At 42.3% G+C, this 16,781-nt stretch overlaps 1 protein-coding gene across 1 annotated transcript in view; it reads right to left on the bottom strand.

Moving 5' to 3' along the window:
* CACHD1 (cache domain containing 1) overlaps window positions 1-16,781 on the bottom strand; it is a 205,356-nt gene that overhangs the window by 61,423 nt on the left and 127,152 nt on the right. The window contains exon 4 of the mRNA XM_059374985.1: window positions 15,425-15,531. Within this exon, the coding sequence (XP_059230968.1) occupies window positions 15,425-15,531 (107 nt within the window). The remainder of the gene's footprint in view (window positions 1-15,424; window positions 15,532-16,781) is intronic.

Genomic DNA, 16,781 nt, shown 5'->3' with positions numbered 1-16,781 from the left:
GCAAGAAACAGGCAAATGCTGCCTTTGGAAGTAAAGCTCAATGACCTCATTTAGAAGTAACATCTGTAACATAAACGGGTTACAGTGAGACTATTAAAAGGGGGAGCCAATGAGAGCAAGAATGTTTTAAAAATAAATCAGAATTCATACCGTGCATGATACATTTGGTCTCACCACAAAAGATCATTCTGGTTCCTTATAATCATTCCAGCACCACAGCATTTAAGTGTCAGGCAAGGTTCCTCAAACTCTCCTGCTGAGAACTCCTTTGGCATCTGATTAAATTTCATCCATCATTCGGTACTAGCAGAAGATGATGGATACGATGGTAATGAGGACCCCAGGGCCCAGAAGCAATCTATCATGGCAGTGTGCACCCCAAGCAGGCCCCTCTCTGACCTAGACGTGGAGGTGAAGGACAGCCCTATTTTCCACACAGGCACAGGCAACCCAGAGGCGGCTTCCCCCAGTCCTAGGAGTCAGTGAGGTGTTCGGGCCACTGGATAACTTGGGCTGGGGTCTTGCATGCTTCCTCTTCTCAGCAATGCTGGACACCATCCAGGAAAAGGCTGGGCATACGTCCAACCTGTCAGTCCCTGATGCATAGCATTAAGCTTTAGGCTATCAGTGGGTAGGGCCTGAATTTGTCTCCCCTGCTCCGCACACCTACCTCAGACAGATACACGTGAAGGTGGCAATGAATGGTTTCTTCTTCACTGGAGCTCATCCCCAGATGGAAGCCACCACACCCTCTGAAACCCTCCAGCATCTTAACCTCTCCCACCTTCTAGTTAATGTTACTGTTGTTTGCAACTTTTCCCTCTTCCATCCCTAGACTCTAGAGATCCCTGAGGGTGAGATATGGGCTTGGGTCACCCCTGCGCCCAGGGCAGAGGTGTGTTCTATTGAGGTCATGGCACAGGCTCCATGAGAGCTGCAGGGACATGCGGGCTGGGAGGGTCTGCTCAGAAGTACTCTTTCTCAACCATTAGACTTGTGTTTAATAAATTATAAAATCTTCGTCTGATGCTAAATCCAGTTAAAAATAAATATGGTGACTCAATATAGACCAGTGATAATATTTTTTTTAATTTGTCAGAGCGAGCGAGAAAGAGAGAGCTCACAAGCAGGGGGAGTGGCAGGCAGAGGGAGAGGGAGAAGCAGGCTCTCCACTGAGCAGGGAACCCCATGTGGGACTCGATCCCAGGATACTGGGACCCGAGCCAAAGGCAGATGCTTAATGACTGAGCCACTGAGGCATCCAGAGATCGATGATAATTCTAAATAGGTTTTAAGGGGAGCCTGGGTGGCTCAGTGGGTTAAGCCTCTGCCTTCAGCTCAGGTCATGATCTCAACCTGGGATCGAGCCCCGCATGAGCCTGCTTCCCCCCTCCCTCTGTCTGTCTCTCTGCCTACTTGTGATCTCTCTGTGTCAAATAAATAAATAAAATCTTTTTAAAAAATAGATTTTAAAATGATCGACACTCCGTTCTCTCAACACCACTGCCAATACAACAGGTACAGAAATAGTTAAGTGGACAGAAAAAAGGCTTGCCTGTCGGATGGTTTTAGGGGACTATCCATATCAAAATCAATTGTATATGTTACACATGTGAAGTTTATTGCTTATCAACTACGCCTCAATAAGGCTGATTTGATAGAACAGCGAAACTGAGCACCATATAAACTAGTTCTATACATGGTATGCCAGCTTTTCATAACTACCTCATGAGTTTGTTATTATACCCACTTTATAGATGCAGAACTCAACTTGCTCAAGGCCCAAGTCATGATTTGATCAAGGTATCTCTGCCTCCAAAGCCCTTGCTCTTTCCAGAACACTACAGGGCCTCCACAAGGCCACTAAATACATGCTAAATGAATTAGCAATCAACAGATAAAAAAACACACCCGTTATTTCTTGAGAGGCAGAGTAAACATATACATTTGTATGTTTCAATCAAAATGATCAGTTGCATTAGTTTGTAAAGACACAGTGTGAAGAAATGCAACTAAGAGGACACTTGACAGAAAGAAAGGCTATAGCAATTGAATTAAGGCAGAGGCTAAAGTGAGCATTTAAACTGGTGAGAAAAAACAAATGGCTGAACTGCTAGTACTTGGCAGGGACCAGCTGACAGTCCAATATCATGGGGGTCCGACTGACCCCACAGGCTGGCTTACCTGGAAAATGGCACGCACACTGTAGCTCAGAAGACAGAGTCAAGTTAATTAAAGCACTCATGACTGAGTAACACCGAACCATAGAAAGCATATTTTACATAATAGAAGGAGTTTTTATGTGACTATGAAACTATATAGCTGAGGACCCTTAATTAGTCTGGAGGTGTTTAACAGATTGGAGGGAGCGTTCACTGTCCATGTGAATAAACATAAGAAAGCCAGTTGGACACAGGCCCAATGTGGCTTTGCACTTTCTATTTAATTAGGGTTGGCACTTTGGCACTGGAAGGAATAGCCTGATAAATCGGGATAGACTGGAAATAGGAAGCCTAGGTTTTGGTCCCATTTCTAAGCCTGACAAGCTCTCTGACCTTACATGGACTCACCATATAGTATCCGAAGGCATCTTTCTAAAACGGCAATCAAATCCCACCACTGCTTTGCTTGAAACCCTTCACAGGTTTCACACTGCACCCCAGCTAGCATTAAATCCAAGCCCCATAAGGCCTGGCACCATTTGGCCCCTCCTATGCTCCAACCTCACTTTCACCCTCTTTAACCCACTACGCTGTAGGTCAAGGGCAACCTCTTTCAGTTCTGCAAACATGCCAAGCTCTCCACACAAGGGGATCCTTAGACCCAAGTAATTCTGTTCAACTTCTCAGAGACCCCCTTCCCTGACCACCCTTGGTTATTATCCTCTCTAACAGCATCCAGCATTTTCCGTGACAGCAAAAATTGGTAATAGTCAGTGTACTGACTTCTGTGGCCATGGCTCATGCCTCTCACGCAGACTTGCTGCAAGTTCCATGAGGGCAGGAGCCAAACCCAAAGCCAAATTCACCACATTCCCAAAGCCTGGCGCATGCCTGGTTTTGAGGATGCACTGAGTCAGCGCCTGCCACAGGAGCCAGTGAATGGTGACTTTGGTTAGCCAAGGCTCGTCACCTCTGTCCCCCATGAGATTTCACCATTTCCTCATCTCTAGTCTCTGAGTGATGGATTTAGACAAGGTATTTCTGAAGACCCTTCAGAAACCAGAGAGAAATAAGAAGGCTGAAGAATGAAGGTCAATAGGAAGGAACAAAGCACAAAGATATGCAACGAGAAAGAGCCAATTTCTAACTGGCTTTGATCAAGTTTGTGCAAGAAAGGGAAAAAAGCAGGAATATTCTTACTTCCTAGTAAACTAGAATAACTCCGTCGGTCAGCACTAGGAGATTATTATCATTACTGACCCAAGACTAAACATAATGTACAAATGGTACCAAGAAATGTTTAGAGAGAATGACAATTTCATATTGGCTTTTAACTAACGAAGAGGTACCTGTGACAACTCCTTGTTCTTTAAAGGCAAGCTTTGTTCCCCCTGGTCTCCTTCTGTGAGCCTTCAGCAAATTTACTCTTTCTCTCTTACAGTTCCTATGCTAATTCTGACAAAGACAAAAAACTTCACAACATCTACTGGCTTATTTTTCTGCAGCCACAATACACCAACTATAGTTGGAAAAGCAGATTTAAAAAAAAAAATAATGTGTCTTTCAGGGGTGCCCAGCTAGCTGAGGTGGTAGAGCATGCAACTCTTGACCTTGGGGGTCAAGACTTTGAGCTCCATGTTGGGGGTAGTGTTTACATAAAAAAAAAATGTGCCTCCCCCCCCTTTTGGGGTATTCTTTGTTTTCATTTGTGTCTCGAGATTCACCTGCATAGTGCATTTTGCGGATTCTAACATATGGGCCCCAGATCCCCTGGCCCCCAAATATTTCCCTTCCGATTTCACCATCTACATCTGACCAGTTCTTAGATCATCAGCTTCTCTAGCCAAAACAAAACCATGTCCCCGACATCCTTGCTTGCTCTCTGTAATGCTTACACCATTAGGATGAGAAAGAGACGGACTGCCAACTGCTTGTAGCTGGGCTGGGGCTTTGGTTTTGCCTCATAATATTAACCACCAAAGGCAGAAACACATTAAAAAAAAAATGCTCTGTAGTAGAAAGCTTGTCGCCTCCCACCTCAAGGAACTCTGGCCTTCCTGACGCCCAGCCCAACACCACTCAGCGAAACACACAAAGCGCTCGACCTCCCGCAGCTTGCCAAATATAAAATACAAGAGCTGTCCTAAATACACAGAATGGCAGACACACAAACACACACACACACTCCCTCAAAAGATCAGAAGTTACATAGCGCCTTTCAGTAATATTCTGTGCAACAGCAATCATTTTGGAGGGGAATAAACATTTGGAGGACACCAGACAAAATTTCTGGCATTATACTCTATGCTGCACCTTCTAATTCCTACTCCCAGCCCACAGCCAGAGGACCACCTTCCCACACATTCTGAAGGAGCTGAATTTATAGCCCCCAGGTACTGTGCGTACTTCTCAGGTGTGGTAGGCATACTGAGTATTTGCCTATGTACCAGGCACTGTACTATGTTTTTTATATACATTATCTCAGTTAATTTTTTTTAATTAGGCAGGTTTAATTTATTCAGGAAACCAAAGCATATAGAGGTTAATTTTCCCAAGTGTATGATAGCTAAGCAAGAGTCAAAACAGGCAGAGCTTTAGCAAAAAGATATTATTCTCATCTTAGACCTAAGCATATTCTGACTCTGAAAGGGAAGAGTGGCCTAAGCTCTGACCCTTGAATGGGACCATGTAGCCCAGTAATCCTTCCACCACAATGACCATGGTAGCTCAAGTCCATTGCCAAACTTAGATTAATGACAGCCAGCCCAGCTAAACCCACTGTTATTTACTTCAGTCCAATTCTAAAGAGAGAACTTCCTCAAATCTCAGGTTCTGCTCCAAGCTCACAGCTCCTTATGTCCATTCTAGGTTATCTACATAATGCAAAAATTACCATTCCATTATAGCCTCAATTCTGTTAAGATAGCCTGGACTGTCTTAACAGTCTCTGTCTCTGTCTCTCCTGGACAGAGAATTCAGGATCAACTTCATTTTGGTAATCCAAAATCAGAACAGGATCTACTACTTGATCCTCTTCCTTTTAATAGACCACTCCCAGAGGACCCAAAGGACCAGGTGATCTTCAAACATTCATGGAAGGGGTAAGAGAAATTTAACAGAGTTCTCTCACGATCAGCTTTTTTCTCCTCCCACAATCAGCTTTTGAAACCTATAGCTTCCCAAGCTTTACCAAGGCAATATTCTGAGTTGCCAAGTCTGAGTTGGGGGGTCAAAGAATAGGTATTTTTTGACAAAGCACTTCAGATGACTCTGACGATCACCCAAATTGGGGACAACTGGCCAAAGATGTTTAACTCCACTGTCCCAGCTATTTCTTCAGTTTTACCTTCTTCCTGGACTGTTTCTCGATCTTGAGCATATAACCATTCTCAAGTTTCCCTGACTTATAAAATGATTAGCGATAACAATAAAACTCTTCCTTTACCCCATCTCTTCTTGAGTTATTAGGGACGTTTCCCCTTTTTCTCAGTCAAGTAATTTGGAAGAGTGGTCCACATTGATTCTCCACTTCTTGTCCCCTCATTTCTCCCTCATCTAGCCAATTTGCCTATTCCATGGCCACCTCTCCCTAATCCCACTTTTGGATTACATTTAATAGTCTACCTGGTTTTCTCCTTCTTTCAGGCCAACTACACTTACATCCATTTTCCACAAAACTCTCTTGCTTGGCGCTGCTTAGTCTGTCAGTTGGCTGACTTCAAGCTAAAAAACAAAAACAAAAACAAAGCAAAACAAAAACCAAACCAAAACCCAACTCCTCCGTCAAATACAAGTGGTTAAAATCTGCCTTAGTGCTACCTTCGTTTCCTGTTATTTACTGCCCTCTTCCACAATGATCCTGGACTGCGCTGGCTGCACGTTCATAGATTTCTAACTGGGAAATGTATTTACCTCAGGCACATCACCTGGATAATTCCCAATGTCTCTTAAGATGCAACCTTACAATCTGGTCCAGTACCCCCACTTACCGTGATCACACATCACTTAAGATGCTAATAGTAGTTGTCTGCTGACTTTCTCCTTCCCTTCCCTCCCCTCCGTACATCCGTATGGTTAGGTTGTGAGCTCGGAGGGTAAAGCCTCTGTCTTGATGATCTTGGCGCCTGCCGCGGTAACTATTGTATAGATGTTACGTGAGAGAGGCTCTTTATGAGAAAGAACAAGGAAGGAGTCGTGGTTGGTTCTGGGTCTCAAGCGTCTGCACTGTATAAAATTAAGCTGTTAACCGACAAATACAACATGAGCGGAGGAGGCGGTCTGGGTTGGAAGTGTCGAGGATTATGGGTTTGATTCTAGACACACAGAGTCTGAAGTAACAGTAGCAGGATACAGGGATGGAGACATCTCTTTGTCCTCAGCAGTCTACAGCAGGAGGCCCACTGGACTGGGAATCGGGACATACCGTTCCGTCATCTCAATACCCACCATTTGTTGTCTGACTTTAGGTACATCGGTTAAGTGCTCTGGGCCTGCTTCTCATCTACAAAATAGATGCTTGTCTCTGGTATCCATGGAAGACAAAGGGATAAAATGGCTTATGAGGTGCTAAGAAGCAGCAGATTGATTCTGTGTACATGTGTGTCTGGACTCAGCACAGTTTCATGCAAACGCCGAATGGTACTATTCACATGCACAGCCTGTGCCACTCTATATACCCGAGATATTTATGCATACCAATTTGCCATGAAGCCACAGAAACCAGGGGTACCTTGCAAGCAAATCACAACCACATTCTTTTCTTTCCTATGGTCCTTCAAAAGCCTTGGGTCTTCCATTACAAAAATGAAACAAAAGCAACAAGAAAATTCTAGTTTCAGGGTACCTGGGTGGCTCAGTGGGTTAAGCCTCTCCCTTGGCCTCAGGTCATGGTCTCAGGGTTCTGGGATAGAGCCCCACATCGGGCTCTCTGCTCAGCAGGGACCCTGCTTCCCCCCTCTCTCTCTGCCTACCTGTGATCTCTCTCTCTGTGTCAAATAAATAAATAAAATTTTTTAAAAATTAAAAAAAAAAAAGAAAATTCTAGTTTCATTCATTCATTAGTAAGTATTTGCTGTATACCTGCTATGCACTAGGCTGGAACTTGACATGCAAAAAATAAAAGGAACAGAGGGTCAAGTAGATATCCAAGATAAAAACTTAAATTTTTAAGAATGTACTATAGAGTAAAATAATAAAGAGAGCTAGCTGAGGACCCCAACTCAGCCTGACTTCTGCCACTGTTCAATCCTTCTGCCTTCCCTTTCCCTACAGGCTGCCAGTCTCCATCTCAACGTGTGCCCTCTAGCAAACCCAACCAGTACAACAGACAAAGAATTCTACCTGTCAAGTCGCTGGGCCCTGAGGAATGAGCAATATTTTACAAGTCAGAAGAGGCAGGCACTAAATTCTAGGATAAGACAATAACATGAACAAAAGCATGGAGGAGGGGCGCCTGGGTGGCTCAGCGGGTTAAAGCCTCTCCTTTGGCTCAGGTTATGGTCTTAGGGTCCTGGGATTGAGCCCCACATCGGGCTCTCTGCTCAGCCAGGAGCCTGCTTCTCCAACCCCCCTGCCTGCCTCTCTGCCTACTTGTGATCTCTGTCAAATAAATAAATAAAAATCTTTAAAAAAAAAAAAAAAAAAAGCATGGAGGAGTGACAGACATTGAGGATTTGAAGAAATGAAAGTGACCCCGTGAGGGGAGAAGGAAGAGTAGGAGAAGATGGAGTTGAAAGGCCTCCACATTTGTCTTGCAGGTGAGCCACAGAGGTTTTTGGAGTTACAAAGCAGGTATTTGCAAAATACCTACAGTATACAGGATATATTGAAAAAGAGAATAAAAGCAGAGAAACCTTCTGGGAGGTTTCCATATTGACTCATCTTCTAGAAAGGTCTATGAACTTTTCCTAAGTTTATGGCCTTAGCAGTGGAGAAGACAAAAGGGATTCAAGACACATCTCTGAACTATGGAATCTGAGCCAAGTTCCCCTTCAATGAAGGGCGGACAATGAGACCTATGTCACAAGTCAGCATGACAAGCAGGAAGATGGACACACAGTAAATGCCTAGTGAGGTGACTTGCATGTAGTAAAATATTTACTCACCAACACTCTGCTTTGATCACTGACTTAAGGAAGTTCCATCTGCTAAAACCTGGAGAAGCCATGGGTGGGAAAAGGCAAGGGGAGAATTCCCAGTGTGACCAGGTTGGAGATACTGTTAGTGGGGACAGTGAGCCCAGACTGCGGGGAAGTTTAGAAAGTTTTTTCTATTTAATTTTTGAGGTAGCTACAGAATCACCACAGAGATGTGTGTGTCTTAAAGTTGGCTACTCAATAAATAAACTCATATAGGGGGGCACCTGGGTAGCTCAGTGGGTTAAAGCCTCTGCCTTCGGCTCAGGTCATGATCCCAGGGTCCCGGGATCGAGCCCCGCATCAGGCTCTCTGCTCAGCAGGGAGCCTTCTTCCCTCTCTCTTTGCCTGCCTCTCTGCCTACTTGTGATCTCTGTCAAATATAAAAATAAAAAAAAAAAATCTTAAAATAAATAAATAAATAAACTGAAATAGGCCACAGCTGGAGAGACAGATCTGGAATTCCACAGCATGTGGCAGGAGCTGAGGTGCTGGCTACACTGAGAACATTTTGGGGGGGGGGGATAAGGTTTAGAAGTGAGGAAGGTGGTTAAGAGGACATGTGGGGACATCTATCTGAGGACAAAAGGAGCTTAAGAAGAAAAATGAAAAGGTCTGAGCAGAGAAGTAAGAGGATAAATGGCACAGAATAATTTTGTAGACACCAAAGGATGACAGAGCTTCAAAAAAGACGTTTACCATCAACTACTACAAGAAGGTCAGGAAAACTGTGGAGGGGTCACTTGGAATCCTTCTGGAGGGTAGTGATAGAGTGAAAAATTGGGACAATCTCAATGTTGAACTGGAGTGGACTTATTAATTCAAGGACGTTATACAATCATTACCCCCAGGATCTAGATATGTATTTATTTACATATATACAAAGGAATGTCCAGGATACATTTGTTAACTACAAAAACAGAAAAAAAAAAACAAGGCAATATCCACTATAATATGTAGTATGAGGAAAAAAATATGTATGTATGAGAGATTATATGTGACTAATAAAATCTTCTGAAATCAATATTACAGGGTTGTTGTAGCAAACTATTAAAAAAGACTAGGGGCACCTGGGTGGCTCAGTGGGTTAAATCCTCTGCCTTCAGTGCAGGTCATGATCCCGGAGTCCCAGGATCAAGCCCCGCATCGGGCTCTCTGCTTAGAGGGGAGCCTGCTTCCCTCTCTCTCTCTCTCTCTGCCTGCCTCTCTGCCTACTTGTGTCTGTCAAATAAATAAAAAAATCTTAAAAGAAAAAAAAAAAGACTAAACTTTGAAACTATACTATAGAAACTAAACTATAGAAACAGAACTTGAAGAGATACTTAATTTTGTGTATACATGTGTACACACAAACACACACACACACAAATGTAAACCAAATCCCATAGCCTCAATAATCTAGATTTCTAAGTGAGTGAATAGGTTTTAGATGTTACATGGATAATTACCACATCTCTTATGACACTAATGCAATCATGAAGCTGGGGCAAACAGGCATAAAAACAAACCAGAGATTCCTAAGTTGGCTGATTTTTTCCTTTTATTTTAGGTTTTTAGGGACAACACAGCTTTTCACTGCCCTGGCATTAGCATACGGAACAGGTAATTTTCATGGCATTTGAAAGCAGAGAGAAAAGCCTGTAACACAGAGCCCATCTTTGTTATTCACAGAAGGAAGTGATGAAGCCATTGAATATAGCAGCCGTCTCCAGCCTCCAGTGCCCACCTGTACCTCCTGCAGCATTTACCGTTGTAACATGACTTGCAGATGCCCCTTACACCCCGTGAATCCTGGTTCTCAGTGTAGACTGCAACGCTACCAAGATCGAAGTTTGCAACTTCAAATGATGTCTTTAAATCAAACACAATAAAGAAAGTCCAGGCACTTTTTCTTTCGGCAAGAAAGACTAACTCCCATTCCACTCACACCTCAATTGCATAACTCAAGAGAGCAAGAGGCAACTTTCCTTGGACTCTTCAAATACATTCTCTTTAGGGATCAGGCTACGCACAAGAAAATAGCTCAGCAGGAATTAAAAAAAAGAGAGACAGAGAGAGGGGGAAGGAGGGAGGGGGGGAGAGACACTAGGGATAAAAGCAGGAAGGAACCTGAGCAAAACATTACCAGCACCATAATGTAACGTGTGCACTGTCAAATGCCAGTAGTTTGAATGGAATCAGGGACAAGGAGTCAATTTAGAAAGTCGAGATCTAGCAGGGTTGGGCTAAAGAAAAAGAATACACATGTGTGTTGGACAGATGGACACATGACCTAGTTTTGGGTAAGTGTAGCTAAGAATGGTTTACAATTTATGTGAGTCTGTTTCCAGCTAGTCTGAAAGGCAATCTGAAACTGTGATATCAATTAGGGACCCATTGATGGATTATATACAGTCTGAAACAGCCTGAGGCTGGACGTCTTACAGATGTAAATATCAGACATGCGATAGCTCACGAAGTACATTAATTCTGCTCTGAAAGGGGGCATGAGCTGGAGAGGAGGAAAGGGGGGAGCTCTGAGGTCACCCTCCACCATCTACCACTCCTCTTATATTACAAATGACTGCTCAAGAATGTGGACTTTGGGATGCAGCCACCGCTTGGTGGAATGTCACACGACTTCAAGTACAAGCGAGTCCGTTCTCAAATACCTGAACAGGGCCGAAAACTGCTTGTAAATCCAGCTACGTCCACTGTGCCGAGAACAACTCTTGTTACGTAGGATGTGATACTTGACATGTGCTTTCAGAAATAACAAAATTCAAGATCTGATCTTTAACCATATACCTCTGCCCTCACCATCTCCTTCCTCCCCTCCTCCTGACTTTTCAAAGTCTCTCCCCCGTCACAAGTAACTACTGTAATAAAACAGCATTTTGTCAGGATTTCCAATTACGTGTGCGCTGAGTTCTACTCCCGAACCTCATTTATAGAAGATAACCTTAATGTAATGTAACTAAGAGGTCTTCAAGGCCTCTTTCTCTGCCTCCTCTCAGCTGATATCTTGCTTCCTAAGTCTCTGAGGAAACAAAATCACCAAGAACAGAATGTCTCTGAGCTCTTGACACCACACTTGGGTCCTTATGGGCGGCCCGGGACCCTGGCTCTTCCTTCCCTCCTCTTGTTAAGCATGAACCCCGTGCTTTTGGACTCTCTGGCTGGAATCCCACCATCTCTTGCCCGATGAAGGAAAAGGCTCCAGTCATGTTCTCTCCTCTTGCTCTTGGGTCCTTAGCTTTCCTCTACTGGACCATTCCCTTTGGCACATAACCTTGCTGTAATTTCTCTCAATTGAAAAACACACTCTGGACTCTACACAGCACTCTAGCTTTCCTTTCAACAAACCCTGGGAGTTCATGTACTTACTGTTTCCAGTTCCTCTTGTCCATTCTTAAGAGCCTGAACTAATCAGGATCAGCCTGTCATTCTATTGTTATACCAAACAACCCTGTCAAATTCATCAGTGACCTCCATGTTCCTAAACCCAATGTCTGTTTTCTTAGCCTTTGTCTTACTGGGCCTACTTAATCCAGCTGATCTCTCCTGGCTTCTTGAAATACTTTTTTGTATTTCAAATAAATAAAAAAAAAAAAATACTTTTTTGTAGTTCATTTGGATTCAAGAAGATGACTCTCTTGGTTCTCCTACCAGACTGACTTCCTTCTCTCAGACTCCCTCACTGCTTCCTCTTCATTTTGGTGACCTTTAAGTGCTACAGTGTCCCAAGACTTAGTCCTGAACCTCTTCTCTTTTCTGCCCATAGCCCCTTGCCAGGTGATCTTTTTGGGTCCCGTGATTTAAGTATTACCTGTACCCAATGAATCTCAAATGTCAGTCTCTAGTCTGACCCATTCCCCAGACTCCAGACTCATATATAACCAACTGCCTAGGAGACCTTTCCACGTGGATATCTAATAGACATCTCAAACTTCAAATTTCTACATCTGAAATGTTGACTCCCTGACAGCAACCAGTATTTGCCGTCATAGTAAATGTCAACTCTGTCCTTCTCTTTGATAAGGCCAAATATCTTGGAAGTCCTTCCTAGCTCTTCTCTTACATATACTCCTCACCTCCCTTCAATTCACCCGCAAATCCTAACGGTCCTACCTGCAAAGCATAGTCAGAATCCAACCACCTCCACTGTTAGTACACTATTAATGCCACTGCCACCTGCCACCTGGATTTTGGAATAATCTCTTACATGGTCTCCCTGCTTCCACCATTGCCCTGATGTAATCTTTTTCTTGGCACGGCAGTCCATAAGCCTTTTAACCTAAGTCTAGTCATAAACCCATTTTGCATAAGCCCATTTTGCTCCTTGGCCCCACCTCCCCTCTACCATGATCTTCTGGCTCATTCACAGCAAAAGCAAAAGTCCATATGAGGGCCAGTAAAATAAGGCTCTTGGTGATCTGGCCCCCAGCTGCCTCTCTGGTCTCTTCCTCTATGATCAATCCTTGTTCACTGCATCACAGTTACAGTGGCCTTTGCTGTTACTGAGCACATTAAACACTAACTCAAACCCTTTGCCTGGGATACATTTCCTCAGTTATTCTTATGGTTTTAAAATCCCACTTAATTCAGATCTCACTGATGAGCCCTTTATAAAGTAGTAAGACTCGTTCTTCTGCCTCCTTCCTCCCTCGGCTTCCATTCCCAGCCAAAAGTACCACTGTGTCTCAACCCTGTGTTACTTTTCCTCCACAGCATTCGTTGCCCTCAGACATGCAAGTTTACTTATCCTTTTCTTTAAGATTTATGTCCCCCAGCTCCCAGAATAGAAGCTTTTTGCTGTTTACAGCTGACTTAGAACAAAGGAAGTGTTTACCCCAGAGAAGGTGCTCAATAGGTATACAATATGACTATTAATGACAGTGATCTCAACAATATACTCCCTAGGAACAACAAGCAGATATAAAACGAGGCAATGAGGATGGAACCCTGGCTGCAGCAGCTTCCAAATCCTCCAACGTCTGGCCCACTGGGGCAAGGGGTCCTGACAGGACAGTGTTGCTCTGGCTCCCAAGGGACCATGTACCATCCTCAGTGTGGCCCCAGCCCGCACTTTCTTACTGTCCCAATCACACAGCCAGAGGGCAATGGAGCTTTGTCTGGAACCATGACATCTGACCGAGGGTCGCTCAACCAGCAGACAGGTCTCATGAAAGCTGCTGTCTATCAGAAAGGAGTGAAAATACATTGGGAAGTAGACTGTACTTCCTTCTTGCTTTATTTCCCTGTTTATAAAAGCAACACATGCTTAGTTTAAAATCAAGAAAATCAGGGTACCTGGGTGGCTCAGGTGGTTAAGCATCTGCCTTTGGCTCAGGTCATGATCCCAGGGTCCAGAAACTGGGCTCGCATCAGGCTCCCTGCTCAGTGGGGAGCCTGCTTCTGTCTCTCCCTCTCTCAAATAAATAAAATCTTTAAAAAACTAAGAAAATGGTTAAGGAAAATATGTCCCTATTCCACCACTAAAAGGTAACTATTAATGTTTATGTGTGAGCCTTTCTAGATCATATGTACATAAAGTAGTAACGGACTATATTTTTTCCTTATCAGTTCATTTAACGTATTTTTAACTTCACAAAATGTGTATTTCTGGGGCACATTTGTATCTGATTCTATTCAAGGATAGTTATTTTGGGGTGCCTGGGTGGCTCGGTCAGTTGGGCCTCTGGCTCATGATTTCAACTCAGATCATGATCTCTTAATGGGTCATGGGATTGAGTCCCATGTCACTCTGTGCTCAGCAGGCAGTCTTCTTGGGATTCTCTCCTCTGCCCCTCCAACCCCGTACACAATCTGTCTCTCTAATAAATAAATCATTTTTAAAAATTGCTATTTCAAGCTGAAGTCTTCAGACCCAACATGTCTTGTGTCACTGAGCGTAACTGAGGGAAAGGTAAACACTGAATTGGGGAACTAGAAAATTCAAGTTCTGGCCTGTGTTCTGTGCCAACTATGCAATCTTCCATAATTCATTTCCTCTGCCCATTCCATGTTCTTCCATGCTCTCTTATTTATGAAAAATATTTTCATTGAACTTCTCATAGTTAATCCCACCTGCTCCAGATGGTCTCCAGATTCTTCAAATGATTAAAAAAAAAAAAAAAAAAAGAATCCATTATGTATTGGTCTATACAAGATGTACCTGACATATTTAGGTTGACCTTAGCCAGCAGCTAGAGTTTTAATATCCTTAAGCGACAAAGCTTACAGTTCCTTCTTTCCAGACCTGTTACCTGGTTTGTGTATACGACTCCCAAAGGTTACAATTCTCCCCATTGACCATGACTGACGGGGCTCTAAAAGTGAATATTCTGTTCCTCAGCTTCTCTAGGGTTTTACATGTCTGCAGGAGACCTGGAATTTGAGAAATACAGTCCTTTGTGTTTAAGATAACCCTTTATCTCCTCAGTAATAAGGGAAGCCTTAGGATCCTTCTGAGTTTCAGATTTTTTCCTTGGTACAATTTAAGGACTGAAACTGGTAGGTGATCTCTAAAGGTATTTCCAGCTCCTAAAAGGGGAAACTTTGGTTCTGAAGCTCATCAACCAACAAATGCACATAACAAGACAAAAAGGGTGAGAAATATAAACTGGAACACCAGGACAAGAAAGCAGAGATATGACGTCCCTTTGGAACTCTATATTCAGGTGCTCTAGTAGTTATTTCTACTAAGTTTTAACAAAAGTGAGAACAAAGTTCAACTTCAATATATAGCATCATGGCACTGTTTATTAGTAGAAATGCTCCCTTATCCTTTTTCCCGAAACACCAAAACAAACTGAAAATTACAAGTAGGGAATATAAATCCAATACTTTTTACTGCAAAGATAACTGGGTCTCCAAAATAATCTTTGAAATAACAAATGTAAAACCCCTAACGAATGAGATAATGAAGAATCTAGCCATATGTACACTATATAGTAAATGCCCAATACAGGTCAGCTCTTTTCTTTTTCCTTTCCCTCTTTTGAGTTTCAATTTTCCAGAAATATCCAATTTTATGGATGCTATTTTCTCTTCAAATCTTAAAGGAAAATGTCTAAAGCAATACATTTATTCAACCTGAATTTGGTGGACCTACAGTTCACCTTTATAAACCAAGAGATTACTGACCTGAATTTAAATCTCGTCCTGGATTGAAGGCCCGGCTATTAACAGTGGTAGAAAGTCGATCGCAACTAATTGTTCTAGATACATTGGTATTAAAGTTCCCATCAAATCTGAAACAACAGAAGAGAATTAGCAATATTTATTTAGTGGTTAATGAATTTAAAAAAACCAAGGTAATTCATATTGCATATGAGGGAAGCTCATAAACATTAAGTTATGATTTAGATTTTAGAAGTTGAAAAAAATCACTTCAGAACAGTATGGGAAAAATATGTGTTCTACAAGGCTTTAGAAATCAAGTTCAGTTCTAAGGAGATTAAAAAAAATAACCATTCTTTGATCCAATTCTCACTGTAATGAATTTGAGTCAGGTAAAATCATACAGAAAACAGGTTTGACAAAATTCAGCCTTAAGCTCTGATGGTATATATGAAACAAGTCTTTATCTTATCTGAAAACCGTGAAAAAGAACAAAAATTGTGAGTAGTGAAGGAAAAAAAATGTTTGTGGAGTAGGAAACATCTAGACTTGATTCCCTGCTTTTTCACTATTAAACATGTGACTCTAGACAAACTCCAATTTTTCTGAGCCTCAACTTTCTAATCTAAAGAAGAAATTTAAAAAAAAAAAAAGACAAAAAAGTTCCTCTTGTGGTGTAGAACAGAGTTTGCACATCCTGGATTGCAATATAAATAAGGTCAAGGTCTTTTTGATTTCCAATGGTAGTACAATGGCGAAGACTAGAGCTAGAACAATGCTAGTACTCTTAAGACTAATTGCTGATAAATAAATACTAGTGTAATCAGTGACTCATTTGCTAGAGCAAACAATAAGCTACAGAAAAATCAGAGGAAAATGTACCATCTCAACCTTATGTATTCCCTATGAGTACTTCTTTTCTTACCAGACTTTTTATGTGAATTTAATCTAGAAGTAACAAAAGCCAAAAATCTTAAATTTCTAAATAACCCATTGAGAATTTCATTTGCTGATAAGACTCCTGAAATCACTAAGAGTTCCCGCACGAAATTAACTCAATCTGAAATTAGGGTTTTTATAAATTTGCGTTAAAACGTACACCTCAGCTAAAAAGTAGCCTTGCTGAAACTCCATTTACATAGGTAGAGAAGCTTTATGACCTGGAAGAAGCAGTCCTAAAAGTCAAGATCCACTGGATTATTCACATGAACTTTGATGGTCTGTTGATCACATCTCATAATACGTAAGAATTACAACGTTGAACTGATTGCATAAGTAAGGGGACTAGATCATTACATGGTGCACTGGGTTCTAAAACGAAAGTTAAACAGCTTTGTTTGGAATACACATCATCTCAAAGGAAGAGGTAACTGGATTTTAA

This window comes from Mustela nigripes, chromosome 14 (genome assembly GCF_022355385.1).
Source record: "Mustela nigripes isolate SB6536 chromosome 14, MUSNIG.SB6536, whole genome shotgun sequence".
NCBI classification, from domain to species: Eukaryota; Metazoa; Chordata; class Mammalia; order Carnivora; family Mustelidae; genus Mustela; species Mustela nigripes.
This window is presented reverse-complemented; position numbering and strand designations above follow the sequence as displayed.